The sequence below is a fragment of the Engraulis encrasicolus genome, unplaced genomic scaffold (genome assembly GCF_034702125.1).
Source record: "Engraulis encrasicolus isolate BLACKSEA-1 unplaced genomic scaffold, IST_EnEncr_1.0 scaffold_41_np1212, whole genome shotgun sequence".
NCBI lineage: Eukaryota > Metazoa > Chordata > Actinopteri > Clupeiformes > Engraulidae > Engraulis > Engraulis encrasicolus.
In genome coordinates this window covers 396,215-418,958 of record NW_026945720.1, presented here as the reverse complement: position 1 = coordinate 418,958, position 22,744 = coordinate 396,215, and the positions used below count along the sequence as shown (strand labels likewise).

Below are 22,744 nucleotides of genomic sequence, written 5' to 3'. Positions count from 1 at the left end.
TTGTACAGACCTTCACTCACTACCAAGGGGTCTATTGACATTCTTCAGAATAGCAAATTTGACCTTGACAATGACCTTTTAAGGTCACAATCACACATTCTCCTCATGAAATTGTCAGAAATGATTTCCTCTCCAAAAATTGGTCAGAATTGATGTATGGCATGTGTATAAACAGTTTAAAAGTAAAAAACACAGGTTTTTGTCATAGGCGATGGCGGCCATATTCGGCGGCCATATTGTGAAAAATCTGGCACTATGGTGGACGAGCACCTCCGTGATTTTTAATGTCTAGGAACCCAGTAACTCAATTCCAGTGAGAAACGCCCCCAACTCAAAATTGCGAACGGGTCTACATGGATGGTCCAGGACTAAGGGGCATGACTGTGAGTAGACCGTTGCAGAAGCAAGACAGCAGAGTGCTTTTCGTGTGGGCTTCGATGAAAATGCTGTGTGGGACATGTTTGACATGTAAATAGTTCAAGAAGGAGGCCACACCTTGCATAGTAGTGTTTTTATTGCACATTATTGCATGTGCAATAAAAACACTACTATGCAAGGTGCGACCTCCTTCTTGAAACATTGAATTTGAAATTTGGGCCAGCACCCTCAGAGATTTAATAATTAAGAGTGACGCCTGCTCCAAGAAGAAAATTGATATGTAAATAGACCACTAGGCTAGTTCAATTGGTGGTGGTTTTATGTAGATTATAAATACAAGTCCTTTAGTAGGCTAGTAGGCTAACTAATTAATGCGGGCATGACCTACTGTGTCGCGCTAAACAAGCAGGAAGCTGGGCATTCTTGGTGACTCTGAGAACTATAATACAGGCCAAGTCGTCATTGTTATAAGATGGTAATAACATCATCAAATATTTGCCCTGTTGAATGGATGTACGTTTTTGCGTCACATCCTGTTGATGCTAAAATTACGTGCACTGTTACATCAAGATCCATGAACTTGTCAGCAGTGCAGCCAGCCTTCTTTCTATGGTCGTAATGTAATCGTTTACAGCTCTCGAAATGAGCAGACAGCTCAGCTGCTTGGTGCATACTCTTACCAATCGGTCTATATTATTCCCTCTTGCATTATTTATTTTCAGGCGGTGGAAGAAGCACTTGCAGGTATGCTACCGACCAGGCTCCTCAACATCAATCCGAGACGGAAGATGAACCGGGATGAAGCAGTTAGATTGAGGTAAACATCTACACACCCCTGTTCAAATTCCAGGTTTTTGTTACGTAAAAAATGACAGAAAACAAACTTAAAGCTTTAAAAGGAAAGAATAGAAAATAAAAAAAACTTCTATCTACATCGTTGCATAAATATGCACACCCTTAACCTAATACCTTGTTGCAGCACCTTTGGCGTCTATTACAGCACTCAGTCTTTTTGGGTAAGAGTCTATCAGCATGGCAAACATAGAAGTGACAATATTTGTACACTTATCTTTGCAAAAGTACTCAAAATCTGACAGATTGCGAATGCATCTCATCTGCACAGTCCTCCTCAGATTGCCCAACAGATGTTCCGTGTCATACAGGTCTGAACTCTGTCTGGGTCTTTCCAAAACCTCAATCTTATTCTAATGAAGCCATTTTTTGTTGATTTTTGGCATTTGCCTAAAAGTAATTGTCGTTCTGAATGATTAAGGTAATCCGCATCATTACCTTTCTAACAGGGGGCAGTATGTTTTATGCCACTACAATGGCCCCTGTGGAACTGTTCTAAATTCCAACCTCCCAGTTACAGCTGAAGAACGATAATCACATAGCATGATGCTGGCACCTTCATGCTTCACTTTACGCTTGGTGTTACCTTTTGTAATTATGTCCAAAATGTTAAACCTCGGTTTCATCTGACCACAATACGTCTTCCCACATGCATTTGGGAGATTACAGAAATATTTTTTGCAAAATGTACTCCACCAAGATTGAACTTTTTGGTCATAATTCGAAAGGGTATATTTGGCAAAAAACATCACCCCAATAACACCATACTTAAAGTGAAGTATGGTGGTGGGAGGGTTCTTTTGTGCTGTTTTTCTTCAGCTGTCACTGGGGCCTTCATTAGGTAGGAGGCAATTATGAACATTTCCACAGGGGCTGTGTTAGTGGCACAAAATCTTCGCTCCCCTGGTAGAAAGGTGAAGATGCGGAGGAACTAATCTTTCACAACGACAATTTCCCTAAGCGCACACCTAAATCTACTAAAGACTGGCTTCACCAAAATAAAATGGAGGTTTTGGAATGGCCCAGATTGGGGGCCTTGTTGGGTGATCTGAGGAGGACTGTGGGAGATTGCACTCGCAATCTTTCTGATTTGGAGGGCTTTGCAAAGAGGGGTGAACGAATATTGCCATATTAATGTGTGCCATGCTGAGACTCTTACCCACAAAAGACTGTGCTGTAATGAAGGCCAAATGTGCTGCAACTAAGTATTAATTTAAAGGTGTGTACATTTTTGCATTGCATTGCATTGAATAATAGTTTAGATTGAAGGAGGGAAAAGCTGTGAATTTATTTGTCTTTCTGTCATTTTTTTTACATCACAAAAACCTGACATTTGAAGAGGGGTGTGTAGACTTTTGGGAGCCACTGTACATGTAGAAATTATGTGTTCATATCACTAACCCTCTTGGTTTAGCACGATAATGAAAAGAACTGTGAGCAAAAATGTGGCTAGCAGAAAACCAGAGTGGCTAGTGACTTGGGAAAACCACTAGCCACTGTGGCCGGAGAGCAAAACATTAATGTCAAACCCTTGTCTGTACCCAGACATGGGTTCTACCAGCTGTACGGGTACCCAAACACAGTCACATCGTATGCAAAGCGCAAGTCTGAATAAAATTTTCTAAACACATGTACCTAAAAAGTGGACCACAGTCACCTTGTAGTTTGAATACTTTTACTTGAAGGAGAGGATTGTGCACATCCCAGAGAAAGGTGCAGTACGAAGGTCAACTGTAGTTTTCAGAGTGCGGAGTCTGCACACTTGGAATCGTTTTTGTTGCGTTTTATTTTTTCATGGCAGGATAACGTTTCTACCTCAACAGTCTTCTTCAGATTCTCAGATTCAGATTTTTCATTGTTTTTGGACAAGTTGGGTAAGACTGTATTATGTGCCAGTGCTTGAGTATTACCTGTTTGATTTCATTTGCCAACAATTAGAATTATTTTACACTGTCTGGACAAGATGTAGAAAACTACTACTGACCGACAGTGATATGTCATGTTCTTAATACTGTATATCCTGTCATTACAGACAAGGCGGCCGGAAACTTTGATGACCTCAATGACACTGGCTAGGTGAAGGACATCAAGAAAATGGCATCCGGTCACCAGACATCAGCTCATAAGCCACAACCTCATCAACCATTTTCTGCCAAAAATGAAGCCGTTCACATACCATGGCATCCTAAGCAGGTAATTCCATACCTCTCAGTAACCTCAGAATGTTGCTGGTGAAGGAGAACATCCCGTTCAATATCAATATTAACAGAATAAACAAAATCATCACTTCCCATAATTTCTACCACATGTTTCAATAGGCAGCACCACACTACTGTGCAACAGTGAGAGAGAGCGGGCAAGGACAAGTAAAACGGACCTACACTACAACAAGACTTTGACACTTCTCCACGTGAGAGGCAGCCATCGCCCCCACCGTTGAACAGTGTGTACCCAGTACCCCCAAAAGAGGAGATGATCCGACGCCATCACAGCCGATTTCCAAAATTGTACACCAAACTCTGTATGGGCGTGTGTGTGTGTGTGTGTGTGTGTGTGTGTGTGTGTGTGTGTGTGTGTGTGTGTGTGTGTGTGTGTGTGTGTGAGAAAACTTTTCAGTCCTTCTTCTATACTATACAGTGTATAAATATACATGTGAAAACCTAAATATGCATTAAAAACCATTACTGAGGTTAAGAAATGCATTATAACAAATACATCTGATTCAGGTGTACTGTACATTGAAATGTCTTTATTTGCTACAAATACATCACATCCTGGAAACCTGTACAATGAGTGGATTCAAAGGTCTGCCAGATCTTTGTGACGGCACAGGATTGCAGTGGAACCCAAACATAGCCTAGGAACTCCCACATAGCGTAGGAACTCCCACGCCATCTCACCAACTGCCGATATGCAGTATGCCTGAATTTCCTGTACAGCAAAGAAATGTAGAGATTGTGCCTTCATCGAGAATAGGTCATTTGGAATCACAACAATTATTCAATTTACTTTGTGCGTGTGGTGTAGCTATTGCTGTTATTATTATGTTACTACTAGTGACCCATTTAGTTAAGCTTAATAGTCTACATGACATCTCTGCACTTGTGTTACCACTATTGGGATTGGCAGCTCCCTAAATGAAAATGAGAAAAACTTGCCCGGATGAAATGTTATGAACTGTGTGCGTTGTGCTGCTTGCTGAAGTAACATGACACCCACATCACCTTCCAGAAATAAAGTGTATACAGGCTACCTAACCAGAGTCCTAGAGACCTGTTGCTGCTGTGTGATGAAATCCAGGCAAAGACCCACCTTCTTTGGCAATTGCTGCAACATGTAAAAAAGGTAGACAGATTAGGCCCCTGTAGACACACTGAGTGTGCTGTGCACACTGACCTCTTCCATGTTGCCCATGTGGTTTCGTTGGCTGTGTGTGACCACCTCCGTACAGGGGCAGATTTATTTATTTATTATTTATTTATTATTATTATTATTTATTATTTATTTATTTATTAAAATGTCTGCACCTTTTTATTAAATGTATTGCATTGCACTGGTATCACATTGCATTAAATGTACTAGCCAAGTGACACAAACAGAGCAGGTAAATACAGTCTTGATCTGTACCATTTATGTCACTTCTTAAAGATTCAATTATTCAACTCTATATTCGAAGAGGCCGGTATTGGGCTACCATTTTCCATGAACCAGTCAACTTCTGGGAGTCATTGCAGTACTTTGAGAAAGTGATCTTACTTTCTAGCCTAATCATTCATTGTGCTTGTGTCAGTATTGTAGTGTCATTGGTTATTTACAGTGTGTCGACGCCATCTACTGGATACTCCACGCACGGTTCATTTTCTATCCAATTTCATTCCAAAGCACAGAGTGAGCTCTTTGATGCAATATAGGCTAAATTCACCCAGAGCAATTGTGTATACCCGTTGGATCGCTGAATACATAGCCTACATTAAATCCATATTTCAGCCTCCGGTCTCAAGTCAACTGCGGCCGTCTTGCCCACTGTCGTCACCAGCTATGGAGAACAGTGGCAAAATGAATGATTGTTCCAACCGATTTCAATAAAGGGTTTCTGATCTGACCGCTTGAATTGACTATCCAGCTCCCTCTTTTATTGCAATGCTTACCAGCAAAAGTATCAAACACACTTGAATCCTTATACATTACAAATATCTGACTGGACCATCGTAGGAAACAGGTTTGTACCGGTATGTCTCTCAGTCATGCAGCATGCACGGAGCTGGATTTCAGTGAAACATTGCACTTACAACATGTTAACTTAAGGTCTCTGTAAACGTGCATTTTGGTCTTCTTTGCAAAACAACTATGTCATCATGCCAAATACCTAGCCTGCTAACTTTAAGCTCTTAAAACACACTCGTCGTGAGCAAAATGAAGCTTGACAGGAATAGTCCTAGGCTACAACACGAACCATATTCAGTTGATGAAATGTCTACTCACTTTATTCCTCATCTGCTGTCTGCGAATCTCAACAAGTTCGCCCATGAAACAAACATACGTATTAAAAACAATGTTTTCTTAAAAATGGGTAAGAAATAGAGGTAAATGCCATTGTCAGCAACCTTCAGTCATTCCACTCGTCAGTAAACGCGAGCTGCAGTCACCGTAGCAATGATATAAACAATTGATCTTGATATCTGTGTATGACTATTTCGGACTAAACAAACTTCCGCCTCGTTGGTTATGCTAATCAGTGGGAGGAGATAATTTAAATATTCATATTTCTGCTCGCGCGCGAGAGGAAATTCATGTCACCTCTCGCGCGTGAGGCGGTGTTTGCGCGCGTGTGGCAGCGCTTGCGCGCGCGCAGAGCAAAATCGCGCGCGCGCACAATAAAATACCTCGCGTGTGCAGTACATGGCGCTCGTGGACCCTTTGTCCCAATTATGACGCCATAGGGACTTCCGGTTGCGATTCTGCGAGTCCTTTTACACTCGCGCGTGACCTTTAGGCCGGAAAGGGCAAATCTGGCCAGGAACGGGCTAGAAACCTATATGTGGTGTCCTAGCGTTCGGGGGGACGAGACGATTAAAACGCCATCTCACACGTCTCTCTACGACCTTTCCTTGAATTTCTACGAATATTTTTCATATTTTTTGAAGCGCTAGGCCCGAAAAGCCTTTCGGGCCGTGGATTCGGATAGGAACGTCGTAGAAAGATTCCGAAAAGTTCCACACGCTCGGGCTGATGAGACGATTCAAACGCACCCTCGTTTGGCTCTCTGGGACGTTCCTTTCTATGTTTTTACTCAAATCGGGGTTCATTCAATTTAGGCCTAAAGGCAAGGCCTGATCGGCTGCCGTTTTGGATAGGAACGTCGTAGAAAGATTCCGAAAAGTTCCACGCGCTCGGGCTGATGAGACGATTCAAACGCAACCTTGTTTGGCTCTCTATGACCTTATTTTCAAAAGTTACTAGAAGGAAAGTTCGCACGGCTTCGCGGATGTCGCAAAAAGTTTAGGCAGCTTCAAATTAGGGTGCCCACCGAATTTGGGGTCGCGGGGACTTCCGGTTGCGATTCTGCGAGTCCTTTTACACTCGCGCGTGACCTTTTAGCCGAAAAGGGCAAATCTGGCCAGGAACGGGCTGGAAGAACTGTTGGTCTTGCATTCGTCAAACGAGCTCTACTGAGCGGTTGCCTATTTCAGATGCTGGTGAATCGTTCGAAAGGAAAATAATTTATGTTCATGTCTATTTTGGACAGTCTTGCAAAGAGACAACCGACTATGTTGAATAATTGGTAAAGGCGCGAGATGAGGAATACTTCAGGGCAATTGGAAAAAATGAAGAAACTAAAGCAGCACTGCTGGCCGACGCTTGCGCAGGCTATAAACAAGCTATCCGCCCCAAACATCACTGCTTGTTGTTCGATGACTTGAATCGAAACATTTATAAGGACATCAGGGCTATCTTATTGATTCCTGGAATACCGCCTCAGCCAGCTGAAAGCAGAGTAGCAGTGTCCCATGTGTCAAATGGTAAGATAATGCCGTTCCTGTCTTCATATAACGTTTTAAAACTCAGCCATCCCTTGACACACTCATGTCGGCTACATCATATCAGTTCAAACGCAATCTTTAATGCAGCCTATTGTGAAGTTTAAATGTTATTCGAGGTAGAGGTTGCAAGGGTGTCCATAGGTCTTGATTGATAGGCTACCTGGTGTTGGGGGTAATAGATCAATTGGCCTAAATAAATGTGTTGTGGTCTATTCCTTACTTGAATAGCCCTATTTTTATTCCCGAGTGTTAAAAGCAGGAGAGCCTGAACGTTGTAACCTGGGCTGTTGAGGTATTCGCTTTTGCTATCGTTGTCACTTTTGCATGTAGCCTACTAAAATGCAATTTATCTCCAAGTATTTATTTAATAACAATTGGCTGTACAGCAATTCTGTGAAAGTAGTCATCTTTCCATGGGAATAGCAAAGTCCAGCACGCGCGCGCTTATTTCTCTCCTTCCATTGACAATTCACAAGCTCCAACAAGGGGAGGGAAAAAACAGCGCTGTCCATGCGCTTCCTAACAGGTGGCGACCCTACCACGTCTCACAGCCAGAGCACACAGGCAACCCGGCCGACACCCCACTTCATTGTAAATTCATAGCCTATGGCACGCACAGAGCTTAGGTGTCTGATGTGGCAACGAAAAATGGAATTAAAACCACAATCGTCAGATGGATGTGCAGCGGTCAAGATGCTAGACTAACTTTATTGATCCAAGAGGGAAATAAAGGGTGAATGGCTGCCACACGCAGCTGGCAGTCTAGAACTTTACGCATCCCCTCGGCGCCGCCGCAAACATTTAATTTATGTTTATTTAATAGGCCCATAGGCTATATCAAAATACACATTTATTTAGGCCTTTTAAACAAAAACAAAAAATAAGCGGGGCGGGTCGGGTTAAAAATCATTGTGTAATATTTCGGGCCGGGTTGGGTTGGGTTGGCTGCGTGATGGGTTGGGTTGGGGCGGGCTGTGAATATCAACGGCCCGCGCACCACTATGGTCCGCCATTTTGAATTTCCTAAAATAGCCATTTTTAGCAGCAAAAATGACTGCACTCGGACCATACTAGAACATATTTGTTTATTACTTAGTAAACTTTCATGTAAAGATGAAATTTGGCAATAGGCAGCCCAGTTTCAATGAGCAGCATAGTTGCAGTACCTTTTTTGACCATTTCCTGCACAGTGTCCCTTCAAAGGAACAGACCGCTCTTTTTTGATTTTCACATATTTGCAGTATTTCCCAGCATTATTCATGAATGTGCATATGATTTTCTTCTCAATGTTTTCAGTACTTAGATTTAATGGATCAGAATTATTAGCATAGCTTAGCGTAATCACTGGAAAAAACTGGTAACTTAAGCATCAAGCCACAAGTGATCACTGGACAGAATTAAATGGTTTTACACTCTGGTGAATTTTACATTAATTTTAAAGTGGTGTATAAGTACATTTGATTCGTAATGGAATCATAAGTGCACACCACAACTGTACATGTGACTGGTGACAGGAAAATACATTCTTTTCATGTTATTTGCAATATCAGAGACTAAAATACATAAAATAAATAATGTGTGGACTTCATAGCTTTTCCCTTGAATGAGTCATCAGGTGATTCTTGAGAGTGTTCATTCGACTGAAGCTGTTTCCACATTGAGAGCACTGAAATGGCTTTTCCCCTGTGTGAATCCTCTCATGGTGCCTGAGATTACACACTTTCCTAAAGCTCTGTCCACACTCAGTGCACTGAAATGGCTTTAACTCCGAATGGATCTTCTGGTGTGTCCTGAGATTTGCTTTTTGACTAAAGCTCTTTCCACATTGAGAGCACTGAAATGGTTTTTCTCCTCCGTGGGTCATCTGGTGATTCTTGAGATCACGATTGAAGGCAAAGCTCTTTTCACAGTGAGAGCACTGATATGGCTTTTCCCCTGTGTGAATCCTCTCATGGGCCTTGAGATTACTCCTATTCCTAAAACTCTGTCCACACTCAGTGCACTGAAATGGCTTTAACTCTGAATGGATCTTCTGGTGTGTCCTGAGATTTGATTTTTGACTAAAGCTCTTTCCACATTGAGAGCACTGAAATGGTTTTTCTCCTCCGTGGGTCATCTGGTGATTCTTGAGATAACAATTGAAGGCAAAGCTCTTTTCACAGTGAGAGCACTGAAATGGATTTTCCCCCGAATGAATTGCCTGATGGCTCTTCAAACTGTTAACTTCTCTAAAACTCTTTCCACATTCACTGCACTGAAATGGCTTTTCCCCAGAATGGATATTCTGGTGTTTCCTGAGATTGCTTGAGCTGTTAAACTTATTTCCACAGACTGAGCACTCAAATGGCCTTTCTCCTGAATGCGTCCTCATATGTGCCACAAGACTGCTCCTTTGACTAAACCTCTTCCCACATTCAGAGCACTCGTGTGGCTTGTGTCCTGAATGAGTCATCAGGTGGGTCTTGAGAGTGCTCAGTCGGCTGAAGCTCTTCCCACATTGGGAGCAATAGTGCGGCTTTTCCTTCGAGTGGATCATCTGATGCGTCTTGAGACAACTCGCTACCCTAAAGCTCTGGCCACACTGAGTGCACTGGTATGGTCTTTCCCCTGAATGGATCAGCTGGTGTGTCTCTAGCTTGCTCCGGTAAGGGAAGCTCTTGGTGCAGTGAGAACACTGGAATCTGTGTTTGTGTTCTTGATTCCTGGCTGTGTTTCCCCTTTCCTCTGGTGTCCGTGGTGTTTCATTGGATTGGATATTTTGATCATGGCCTACAACAAACAAACAAACCAGAAAAAAAACACTTAACAAATTATATATTTACATTATTTTATTTATTTTTTCCCTTGTTCGGAAACGTGTCACATTTATGAGGCGTATACAGTCCTGAACTTCATTTTATTGACACAATGATTAGTGACCTTTAAACAACATATTTAACCGCTTAAATTTCTTGTTCACTCAGAAAAAAACTAAATACAGCCATTAATGTTTGAACATGTACTCACAAAAGTGAGTACACCCCAGATTAAAATCCGGTAGAGAAGGGGCTATGTTGGCTCGAATCGTCTCGAAATGAAACGAAATGAAAAGGGATGACAAGGGAGGTCATCAGTGTGCGTTTCAACCTTTCTTTGCAATGAACTTTTAAATTTTGAGTCTGCATCTGGCTTAAATAGATTGGTGTGAGATTTGAATGCAATCCTATGGAGAATATCAGGATCTGCTTCAGTAGTCACAGTGCATGTTGACATGCATGTTTCTTTTAGGTGTATTTCAGATTGCCAATGTTGACAGCATTCATGCATCCCCAAACCATGTCAGTCCCACTACCATGCTTGGCTATTGAGAGGATACACCTTTTTTGTAAAACTCACTTGTTTACCACCACACGTGTTTGACACCATCTAAAGCAAATTTGTTTATCTTGGTCTCTTCAGATCACACGACATGGTTCCAGTGATCCATATCCTTGGTCTGTTCATCTCTCTTGAGACCAAGATAAACAAATTTGCTTTAGATGGTGTCAAGTTTGCCAACGACGATAGCAAAGACGCTTTTGAGAAACGGACCCCAGGGGTCCGTATCTCGAAAGCGTCTTTGCTAACGACGGTAGCAACGTCCTTCGTAAGAGCGACTTAACTCTCTCTCGACAGCAACGCTCACCACTGAATCCAAGGGAATGGCAAGACGGTCTTAAGACAGTCTTAAGACAGTTAGCAACGACAAGAATCGAGAAACGGACCCCAGATCTTTCAGATCAGATATTTCTATTATTGTCTACACTCTTTATTTATCGTATCTCTGTTACATGTTGTATGTTAAATGTTAAATGTTCATTTGTACTGTACTTATTATTGTCCATTGTTACCAGCCCATCAATGTTACCTTTACTGTCTTTCACTTTAGGTCAGTCTGAAAAATGTCAATTTTGTATATGTCTTGTCCTGGCATGGTATGAAGAGAAAACATAATTTTATTTTCCTTGTATGTCTTATGCATATGATGAAAGTGACTTGACTTGATCTATAGTCCCCCTTTTATCTTCAATCATAAACTCATGTATTTAATTTCATCTATGTGTAATGTCCACGACGGAGTTTCTTTTAAAATGAAAACAAGAGTAGAAAAATAAGGATTTTGAAAATCTCTCTTTTTTCACCTCTTTGGTTTTCCTGCCCTCATCCTGCTTTAGATTGTGTTCATTCAGCTCTAAAGGGATCTCCCTAAATGCAGCGTTTATGTCACTCCAGGCACCAAATCAAGCAGATGGTGAAACAACTTTATTCATGCCACCATAGTTATTAACATAATAATAAATAGCAGTGTAGTTTGGTGTGGTTTTAAAGAAAGTTACTACATGTATTCCTATACACAGCATCGTGGCTGAAATGTTTGAAAGGAACAGACCACCCTTTTTTGATTTTCACATATTTACAGTATTTCCTATCATTATTCATGGATGTGTATATCATTTTCTTCTCAGTGTTTTCAGTACTTCGATTTATTGGATCAGAATTATTAGCATATTTTAGCATAATCACTGGAAGTAACTTTGGTAACTTCAGCATCAAGCCACAAATTGTACATTTGAGGATGTTTTATTTTGTACAATTGACTTGCATTGCTATGCTTAATAATTATTTGTCTATGCTGTTAACGAGGCAATGCAAACACATAAACAAAAATGATGTGCCCACTCATGAATAATGCTTGGAAATACTGCAAATATGTGAAAAACCAAAAAGGGTGGTCTGGTCCTTTAGTTTGATTAATATCTGAAGCGAACTAAGGACCAAACGCAAACATTTCAGGTGGCATCACAGGCAAAACAAGATATTGGCCATTTTGAAATATTTTTTGATATTAAAGTGTAGATACGGTCCCATTCTTAGCTCAGTTTACCTTATTTTACACCTCTCCTTGAGTTAAATGATTGAATTTTACCCTTCTCCTGTACTTCCTGCCGTTCTCTGAGTACGGCAGTGCAAATTTTACCTCCAAGCTAGCAATTATCATTGAGTCCTATGAGACCAACTGGCTGCTAACTGGTCTCTTAAAACTGAATGTGAACTGCTAGTTTAGCATTAAAACATAACAAACAGCCATATGTTTGAAATATCAATTGCATTGATAATTCTATTCTATAATTTAAAGGGATACTGTGTGAGATTTTTAATTGATTATTTTCATAATTCATGCTGCCCATTCACTAATGTTACCTTTTTCATGAATACTTACCACCAGCATCAAATTCTAAGTATTAATTGTGACAGGAAAAATTGTACTTTTCATACATGAAAAGGGGGATCTTCTCCATGGTCCGCCATTTTGAATTTCCAAAAATAGCCATTTTTAGCTGCAAAAATGACTGTACTTGTACCATACTAGAAAATATTTGTTTAATACTTAGTAAACTTTCATGTAAATATTAAAATTTGGCAATAGACAGCCCAATTTCAATAAGCAGCATAGTTGCAGTACCTTTTTTGACCATTTCCTGCACAGTGTCCCTTTAACAGAATAAATACAGTGGTGCGCTCAAATGAAACAATACGATCAACAGAAGAGGATTAAGTGGTTCATACAATTTTATCTGGGATTAAATCGAGCAATTTTTTCAAAGGCTTGGCAACGTTTGTAACAAATACAGGAAACACAGTTCATAAGCATTACCAAGCACACACTGGACATAGTGGAAAAAACAATGCTGTATGACAATGAGCAATATACGACAGACTGCGGCCCAGAGAGAGGGTGGAGGACTGGGCACTTAAAGTGATACTGTTCCATTTTTGGAAATAAGCTAATTTTACACCTCCCCTTGAGTTAAATAATAGGGTTTTACCATTCTCCTGTACTTTCAACTGTTCTCTGGGTATGCCAGAGCAAATTTTACCTCTAAGATAGCAGTTCACATTGAGTCGTATGAGACCAGCTGGCGGCTAACTGGTCTCATAGGACTCAATGTTAACTGCTAGCTTGGAGGTAAAATTTGCCTTGCCATACCCAGAGAACGTGTAAAATAAGCTCATTTCCAAAAATGGGACAGTATCACTTTAAGTAGATTGAATGAAAGTCTTTCTCCATTGTACAGCACTCTGAAGTGATTGCATCTAAATACAACAACATGCTTGTGTCCCTGTATGAATCCTCAGGTTTTCTTGAGATGGGCTGTGTGACTACTTTCCACATTGAGAGCCCTCATGGGCTTTCCTCTTTAATCTATCCTATTTGAGTTTTTAGGCTGAACTTGTGGTGAAAGCTTTCTAAGTGAAAGCGCATTGGGAAACTCCAACTCCCATTGTCATTGTGACACAGCACTCCACAGCACACAAGTGAACACTGCACACAACGAAATTGCATTTATGCCTATCCTGTACAAGGGCGCAGCCCTCAGTGGCGCCCCTGGGGAGCAGTGCGGCGGGACTGTACCATGCTCAGGGTACCTCAGTCATGGAGGAGGATGGGGGAGAGCACTGGTGGATTACTCCCCCCACCAACCTGGCGAGTCGGGAGTCGAACCGGCAACTTTTGGGATACAAGTCTGACGCCCTGACCGCTTACCCATGACTGCCCTCATTCTCATAATAACAATATGGTTTTTCACCTGAATGAGCCCTCTGGTATAATGTAAGAGGGTTTCAAAAAGGAGGCTGCACCTTGCACAATAGTGTTTTTTATTGCACAGACGCGTTTCGGCGTGTGCCTTCTTCGGTATTATGCAAGGTGCGGCCTCCTTCTTGAAACATTGAATTTGAAATTTGGGCCAACACCCTCAGAGACTGAAATAATTAAGAGTGACGCCTGCTCCAAGAAGAAAATTGATGATGTAAGAGGGCCCAGTCGACTAAAAATGTTTCAACAGTCCGAGCACTGAATGCCCCCCCCCCCCGCCCCCTAAAATGGACCAGCTATTGTTCCTTGAGATCAAGCATTCGAATGAAACGCTTTCCTCAGTCAGAGCACTCCAACGCCTGCTCACGTGCATGGATGACCTGGTGTCTCTTTAGAAAGTCCATTCTGGTAAATCTCTGTCCACAGTCAGAGCACTGATATGGTTTATCTCCAGAGTGCATCTTCTGGTGTGCGGTGAGGTTCCCCATTCGACTAAAACGCTTTCCACACACAGAGCACCGAAATGGTTTTTCACCCGAGTGAGTCGCCTGGTGTTTCTTGAGGTTGCTATTTAGACTGAAACTTTTTCCACAAACAGAACATTGAAATGGCTTTTCTCCTGAGTGTATCATCTGGTGGTTCTTGAGAAAGTCCATTCTGATAAATCTCTTTCCACAGTCAGAGCACTGATATGGTTTTCCCCCTGAGTGCATCATCTGGTGTTTCTTGAGGTTGTCCATTCGACTAAAACTCTGTTCACAGTCAGAACACTGAAATGGTTTCTCTCCTGAGTGGACCATTTTGTGTTTCTTGAGGTTGCTAGGGTGACTAAAACTTTTTCCACAGTCAGAGCACTGAAATAGTCTCCCCCCTGAGTGAATAATCTGGTGTTTCTTGAGAGCTCCCATCTCAGGAAAGCTCTGTTCACAATGGGGGCACTGAAAGCTGTGCATTTCTTCATTATCTCTTCTTTCTGTGTATCCGTTTTCATCTGTGTGTTGCCTTCCATTAGACTGGATCCTTTCAACATCACCTACAACATAAAACATACATTTTAAGAACATATGGCAACATTCTTTACACAAATTACTTAAACATGACACCATATGTATTGGCTTTGAACATATGGTGTATACATACTCATTTTCTTAAGTTTGTGGAGTCCAAACATGTTTACTCAAAATAAATACTCCATTTTAGAGCAGGGGTGTCAAACTCAGGCCCGGGGGGCAAATCTGGCCCGCGGAGTAATTTTATTTGGCCTGCGATTTCATTTCAAATGTGTATTACAGTTGGCCCTCATACATCATTAATGTACAGTGTACCAGGACTTGAACATGAAATTTGGTGTTTCTCAGAAGTATGAGCGGGCCCAGGCCAATGACACAGCTCACACTCCTATGCAACACAATATGTGCCAGTGTGTGTGAGATTTAACTATGAGTATTAAGTGCGTACCTGCACGAGTGCAGTCCATACATTAAAAATAAATCTTGAGCTCGGCCCGCGACTTCGTTCCATATTTTGATTTTGGCCCTCGGTCAATTTGAGTTTGACATCCCTGCTCTAGAGCAGGGAGGGAAAAGGCAGGTGACTGACCAAATGCATAAACCAGATTTTCTTTGCTGCTCAAATCCACAAATTCTTGAATCTGCTCTTCAATCTACACTCATTTGGAATTGATAGAAACACACAATGCCTTTGTAAATAATAATAATAAAAAACTCTGCAAATAGCCGGTCTGATGTCGCACCCAAATACCTGACATTTAGACAGGAAATGAAACGGTGATACTGAGTGCGTTTCAATATGCGACCTTGCCTCCTCCACTTGCCTCCTCCACTTGCTTCTCGTCATGATGACATCACTGACAACAGCATTATATTTCAATATCTTGCAAAAGCTCAATTGTAGAGTCTTTTTCTCATTTGCAATTGGGATGGTGAATGAAAAACAGTCCCTCAAAAGTTGTTGTGGCTAGGCTGACAACTGGGAAACTTTATCGTTTTCTCCACGGAGGAGGGACCAGGAGGCGGGACGAGGAGACAAGCGCAAGTGGAGGAGGCAAGGTCGCATATTAAAACGCACTCACTGTATATTGTTGACTTACATTTTGAATCAGATCCATCATTACTGTGCTGTCCAGCATCATCGGTTCCTTCACGTCTTCCTTGATATCATTGGTGCTTACAAAGCATTGACCAGAAGTAGCTGTTTCTCACTTAAAGGGACACTGTGTGAGATTTTTAGTTGTTTATTTCCAGAATTCATGCTGACCATTCACTAATGTTACCTTTTTCATGAATACTTACCACCACCACCAAATTCAAAAGTATTCATTATGACTGGAAAAATTGCACTTTTCATACATGAAAAGGGGGATCTTCTCCATGGTCCACTATTTTGAATTTCCAAAGATAGCAATTTTTAGCTGCAAAAATGACTCTACTTGGGCCATACTGGAAAATATTTGTTTATTACTTAGGAAACTTTCATGTAAATATCAAATTTGGCGATGGCCAACCCAGTTTCAATGAGCAGCCTAGTTGCAGTACCTTTTTTGACCATTTCCTGCACAGTGTCCCTTTAACCCATTGATGTTGGATGTTGCGTTGCACAACATTGGCCCTGGCGCCTGGAGCTGCACTATGCAACATTCAGGCTCATGAGATTTGAGACAACTTTATTAAAAGTCTCTGTTTGTTTGAGATGAATGAACACATTCTTCTAATGAAAGATGAGGGTCTTAGCGTTTAAATGCCTCCTACTTGCATGTTTTTATGTGCTTCAGAGGCTGAGATATTTCGTTTTTTTAGGCTGAGGGCAACTTTTCTTAAAAAGGGCTCAGGCATTTAGCACCCTTTTTTGCAGGTGCCTTTGGCGTCAATGGGTCAACATCCATGTTTTTGAAATTGCATTGGTTTTGGCCTCTAATTTACAGGGTAATTGATATTTTAGAATGCACATTTCTTAAACATGCACCCGTCACAATGAAGGTTTTTAAAAATTGTATCCATAGGTCACGTTTCCATGTAAAAAGATAAAAATGAAAAAAAAAACACATTTGAAAATATCTGGACATGTGTAACCAGCACCATAATGAAGGGTGAATGTTTAGGGTAAATAATTAACATTTTAAAAGTGTGGAGATCTTAAATAGGTCGACTTACTTTTTGCTGGCTCATGCCCAGCTTTCACGTGTAGGCCAGCCACCTCCTTCTCCTCCTCCTCTTTCACGTGTAGGCCAGCCACCTCCTCCTCCTCCTCCTCCTCCTCCTCCTCCTCTTTCACGTGTTGGCCAACCTCTTCTTCCTCCTCATTATCATCTTTGTTGTCTTCTTCCTCCTCCTCCTCTTCATCATTGTCATCATCTTCTTCTTCTTTAATCTTCACAGCACGATGGGAATCTTGGGCAGAGTCCATTGGTTCCATCCATGGTTCCGTTTCTGCCGCCTCATCCCCTGCTTCATCTGCAAGGGTTTTGTGATCATATTACTTTTAAACTTAGGCTTTTTCGCACACCTCAGCTGGCAGGTGCGTCGGAGATGGCACCATGGGTCACTCAGCAATAGTTTAAAAAAAACCACACACTGACCATTTCGCTGTTCTTTCTTTGATAAACGACGTTTCGGTACTAGACCTTCATCAGGCAATGAAGGCCTGATGAAGGTCTAGTACCGAAACGTTGTTTATTAAAGAAAGAACAGCGAAATGGTCAGTGTGCGGGAGTTTCTTTAAACTACAAACAATCATATTACTTTTAAAATGTCAAATGATCTGGATTTAGAGTTCAGCTACTTCATCTTGAGTACTAGCTTCTTGTATTAGCCGACGTACATTAATTAATTAGTAGTTCCATTATCTGGCCCCTAGTATAACTGTAATGTTATGCAGCTTCACATGAAATATGGCAAATTTTGTAAAGGAATATTAGAAAAAAACATTTGCAATACAATGAAGTTATATACAGGGGACCTAGAGGCATGGGCAGTCATGGGTGAGCGGTTAGGGCGTCAGACTTGCATCCCAGAGGTTGCCGGTTCGACTCCCGACCCGCCAGGTTGGTGGGGGGAGTAATCAACCAGTGCTCTCCCCCATCCTCCTCCATGACTGAGGTACCCTGAGCATGGTACCGTCCCACCGCACTGCTCCCCATGGGGCGCCACTGAGGGCTGCCCCCTTGCACGGGTGAGGCATAAATGCAATTTTGTTGTGTGCAGTGTGCAGTGTTCACTTGTGTGCTGTGGAGTGCTGTGTCACAATGACAATGGGACTTGGAGTTTCCCAATGGGCTTTCACTTTCACTAGTGGGTTTTGCTTAAACAGTGTTGGGCAAGTTACTCAAAAACTGTATACATTACTGATTACATGTTACCGTCTTTTCAAAATAATCCCTTACACTATAATATTACTATATTTAAAATGTAAGGCATTACACTACTTTTGCATTACTTCAGTTACTTTCACCAAAAGAACTGTAGGCCTAAATATGGATCTGGCAACTTATTACAGTGTAAATCAAACTCATGACTTGTGACTTTTTCACCTCCAACCCAGGAGGTGTTTTTGGCAGCATGCAGGCTAAAAACTACCAGATTCAGGAATAGCTTCTTTCCGATCCACCACACTGAATACCACTAAAATCCAGGTCATTGTAATGCATTTGGATGCATTTGCAAATCAGCAAATTACAGCAAAAAGTAATGCATTCCTGCCCAACACTGTGTCTAAAGGTGAATGCCTTCAATAAAGGCCTAAAGTGCAGGGGGAAATCCTGTTTGTACGGCCCTCGGAGGACTTTTACAGCCCTCGGAAGAATTCGAAGACCTTGGACATGCTCTAACTTACAATTGGGTCATTTCACGTGAAATCAGACACTTTGGGACCCGACCGACCCGGATTTCAATCATACTTGGTGTGCCTTTTTAGTAGCAAGGTAGCACCCCAGAACTGCATTGGTTTGAATCTGACACTAATATTAAGGGAGAAACAGACTAGGAAAGGTTCACATTTTAGGGTAGGACACTATACATTCAGCCTTGAATATATCAGTCAGTGTTAGTCACAAAAAGATGCCTGTGGTGTTATTTGAAAGCTCTTTTCTGGCTCTACATATTACACAATCAGCTTGGAATACAACAACTCTCAGAATATAAATTATGATAAGTTGAAAAATTAAAAATTGAATATCTAAAAAAACTGTTTTTTTAAATGGTCAGTTCCTTGTCCAAACGTAGCCGGCAATGTCATTAGCAACACCTCAAATGCTGGTGTTCGGTTCTTTATTCATTTCAGAGAGAATTTGACTCACAAATATGGCATCATACATACCACTTACTAATAATATGGTAATACCATAGTAGCATCACATGACAAAACAAAAACAAAACAAAAATGGTCAGTTTCCATGGTCCCAGGTTTCAGAAACTAAGGCAGATGTCCATTTATACACACCAAATGACGATATGTGAATGTTTGAACATTCCTTCTCTGTGTACCTGTGTCATCTTCCCTTTACCGCACTTTAAAGAGATAATCAATGGCTACACTCTCATTTTGTACTCTACCAGTGCATTTGAAGCAGCAGCTGTGTCTTTTGTAGATAATGTATAAGTACGTCCCGTTGCAGTTACAGGTTCCACTACCAGAAGCACATCCTGATGATCCATGACAAGTCTATCTGGTCTGAAGGGAAAGGTGAAGGATGGAGATGGTCCATGAGGATGCAGGAAGTTCAGTTTCACCTCTCCAGTGCTCGGCATACATTCCTCAACACATGCTAGCCACCAGTTGAAAGTGAAAAGTGCAAGCCCATTGGGAAACTCCAACTCCCATTGTCATTGTGACGCAGCACTCCACAGCACACAAGTGAACACTGCACACTGCACACAACGAAATTGCATTTATGCCTCACCCGTGCAAGGGGGCAGCCCCCAGTGGCGCCCCATGGGGAGCAGTGCGGTGGGACGGTACCATGCTCAGGGTACCTCAGTCATGGAGGAGGATGGGGGAGAGCACTGGTTGATTACTCCCCCCACCAACCTGGCGGGTCGGGAGTCGAACCGGCAACCTCTGGGATGCAAGTCTGACGCCCTAACCGCTCACCCATGACTGCCATCATATACAGCTACAACATACCCTTTGATGCTTGAAAATGTAGCACATTCCTTTACTGAGCTCACTCTTTCAACTCTGCCTTCTCTGAATGCTGAAAATGGCCTAACTTCCACTGTGTCCATTGACAATAGGCGGAAGCTGTGTAGTTTTTGAGTACCTGGAATAGTTCTTGCAGATTCCAACCTTTTCAACAGGTTCTCAGCTTCATGATGGTACATCTCTGTTGTGGCAAACTGGCAATGGATGTTCTTGAGAGAGATGCACCATCATGAAGCTGAGAACCTGTTGAAGAGGTTTGAATCTGCAAGAACTATTCCAGGTACTCAAAAACTACACAGCTTCTACCCATTGTCAATGGACATTAGGCCATTTTCCGCATTCAGAGAAGGAGTTGAAAGAGTGAGCTCAGTAAAGGAATGTGTTACATTTTCAAGCATCAAAGGGTATGTTGTAGCTGTATATGATGGCAACTGGTGGCTAGCATGTGTTGAGGAATCTATGCTGAGCACTGGAGAGGTGAAACTGAACTTCCTGCATCCTCATGGACCATCTCCATCCTTCACTTTTCCCTTCAGACCAGATAGACTTGTCATGGATCATCAGGATGTGCTTCTGGTAGTGGAACCTAACTGCAACGGGACGTACTTATACATTATCTACAAAAGACACAGCTGCTGCTTCAAATGCACTGGTAGAGTACAAAATGAGAGTGTAGCCATTGCTTATCTCTTTAAAGTACGGTAAAGGGAAGATGACACAGGTACACAGAGAAGGAATGTTCAAACATTCACATATCATCATTTGGTGTGTATAAATGAACATCTGCCTTAGTTTCTGAAACCTGGGACCATGGAAACTGACCATTTTTGTTTTGTTTTTGTTTTGTCATGTGATGCTACTATGGTATTACCATATTATTAGTAAGTGGTCTGTATGATGCCATATTTGTGAGTCAAATTCTCTCTGAAATGAATAAAGAACCGAACACCAGCATTTGAGGTGTTGCTAATGACATTGCCGGCTACGTTTGGACAAGGAACTGGCCATTTTAAAATATAGTTTTTTTAGATATTCAATTTTTAATTTTTCAATTTATCATAATTTATATTCTGAGAGTTGTTGTATTCCAAGCTGATTGTGTAATATGTAGAGCCAGAAAAGAGCTTTCAAACAATACCACAGGCATCTTTTTGTGACTAACACTGACTGATATATTCAAGGCTGAATGTATAGTGTCCTACCCTAAAATGTGAACCTTTCCTAGTCTGTTTCTCCCTTAATATTAGTGTCAGATTCAAACCAATGCAGTTCTGGGGTGCTACCTTGCTACTAAAAAGGCACACCAAGTATGATTGAAATCCGGATCGGTCGCGTCCCAAACCGTCTGATTTCACGTGAAATGACCCAATTAACTTAGGTTAAGGGTAGGCCTAAGTTACATAATAAAAAACACACACAACAATGTAGAAAGGGCAAATTAATTGACATTGAAATTAAATTAAAATTTAAAGGTGCACTGTTTTTAGTAGTTTATTTCCAGAATTCATACTGCCCATTGACAACTGTTAGGCTATCTTTCTCATGATTTACCACCACCATCAAATTGCAAGTAGGCCTAAGCTTATTCGTTTTGACAGGGAAGTTTGCATCTTTCATACATGGATCTTCTCCATTGTCCCCCATGTTTAAATGCAAAACGTATTGTACTTTGATCATACTAGCAAATATTAGTAAATTATTCAGTAGGCCTAAATATTCATGAAAAGATCAAATTTGGCAGTAGGCAGCACATGAGCAGCATAGTTGCTCATAGTCTACTTACTCTGGCCACCATCCTACGCAGTGCACCTTTTGAAAAATTTTGGAGACAAACTTGGCTTACTTGTTGAAGTCTCATGCTCACCTTTCATGTATTGGTCAATCTCTTCCTCCTCGTCCTCTTCTTCCTCCTCGCATTCTTCTTCTTCCTCCTCTTCCTCCTCCTCGTCATCATCATCATCTTTAAGGATCACGGTACACTCAAACTCTTGGGCACAATCTGTAGTTGATGGATCCATTCCCGTTTGAAAGACTGGCTTCATTCCCGACGTCTCAGCAACTGCTTGATCTGCATACTCAGAGCATGGGAAGTCATCGCAAGCCTCCTCCTTTACCTCCTCTTTCACTGATATCAGACGCTGCGATGACATTTTAAGCCCTACTCGGAAAGGGCTACATTTACTGTGTGTGTGGAGCAAAGCCGGGTTATCACACGACGTCTACGATATGAAAAAAAAGTTAATGAACGGGACAAGTAATGTTTGTTTTCATTCTACGTGGGAACGCAGAGGGAAGAACTTCTGTTTACGCCTTGATGTCACATCCTGGCTGTCGTAAAAGTCCCTGCGTCACTTCCGTAAACAATTGAAGTCAAGAAGCAGCAGTAAAACGTTCCCCTCCGCGTTTCCACATGGAATGAATAAAGACATTTCTTCTTTCTCGTCCGGCGCTTTTTATGTAGGCCTATAGATTACATCGCATTAATCTCCCCCTTCCAAATAGGGCTTAAAATGACATCGCAGCTGCTGATAAAAGTGAAAGAGGAGGTAAAGGAGGAGGCTTGCGATAGCTTACCATGCTCTGAAATGAAGCCAGTCTTTCAAGGTTGATGCTAGATCCCAGCAGCCGGGCGGACAGGGGGCGGTGTTCAGAACGTTCTATGCTGCCTCCGATTGTTACGTCTTCTGTTATAACTTTGTTG

At 41.7% G+C, this 22,744-nt stretch overlaps 1 protein-coding gene and 1 long non-coding RNA gene across 3 annotated transcripts; one reads left to right on the top strand and one right to left on the bottom strand.

Moving 5' to 3' along the window:
- Positions 1-833: 833 nt before the first annotated feature.
- On the top strand, positions 834-3,617 carry LOC134443993 (uncharacterized). Its single transcript, XR_010033830.1, has 3 exons — positions 834-1,195; positions 3,263-3,423; positions 3,549-3,617. It is a non-coding gene; the product is annotated as an uncharacterized LOC134443993 (long non-coding RNA).
- Positions 3,618-8,363: 4,746 nt separating this feature from the next.
- Positions 8,364-22,465, bottom strand: LOC134443983 (gastrula zinc finger protein XlCGF26.1-like). 2 transcript variants are annotated; one of them, XM_063193475.1, is made up of 3 exons: positions 21,908-22,465; positions 17,058-17,357; positions 8,364-10,040 (listed from the first exon to the last, which is right to left on the bottom strand). In XM_063193475.1, exons 1-3 carry the CDS (start codon positions 22,191-22,193, stop codon positions 8,857-8,859), a joined length of 1,770 nt encoding a protein of 589 aa, XP_063049545.1. In that variant the 5' UTR covers positions 22,194-22,465; the 3' UTR covers positions 8,364-8,856. The 2 variants fall into 2 exon arrangements, with proteins under 2 accessions (XP_063049545.1, XP_063049546.1); XM_063193476.1 differs by lacking the exon at positions 8,364-10,040 and adding an exon at positions 13,997-14,920.
- Positions 22,466-22,744: the final 279 nt, after the last annotated feature.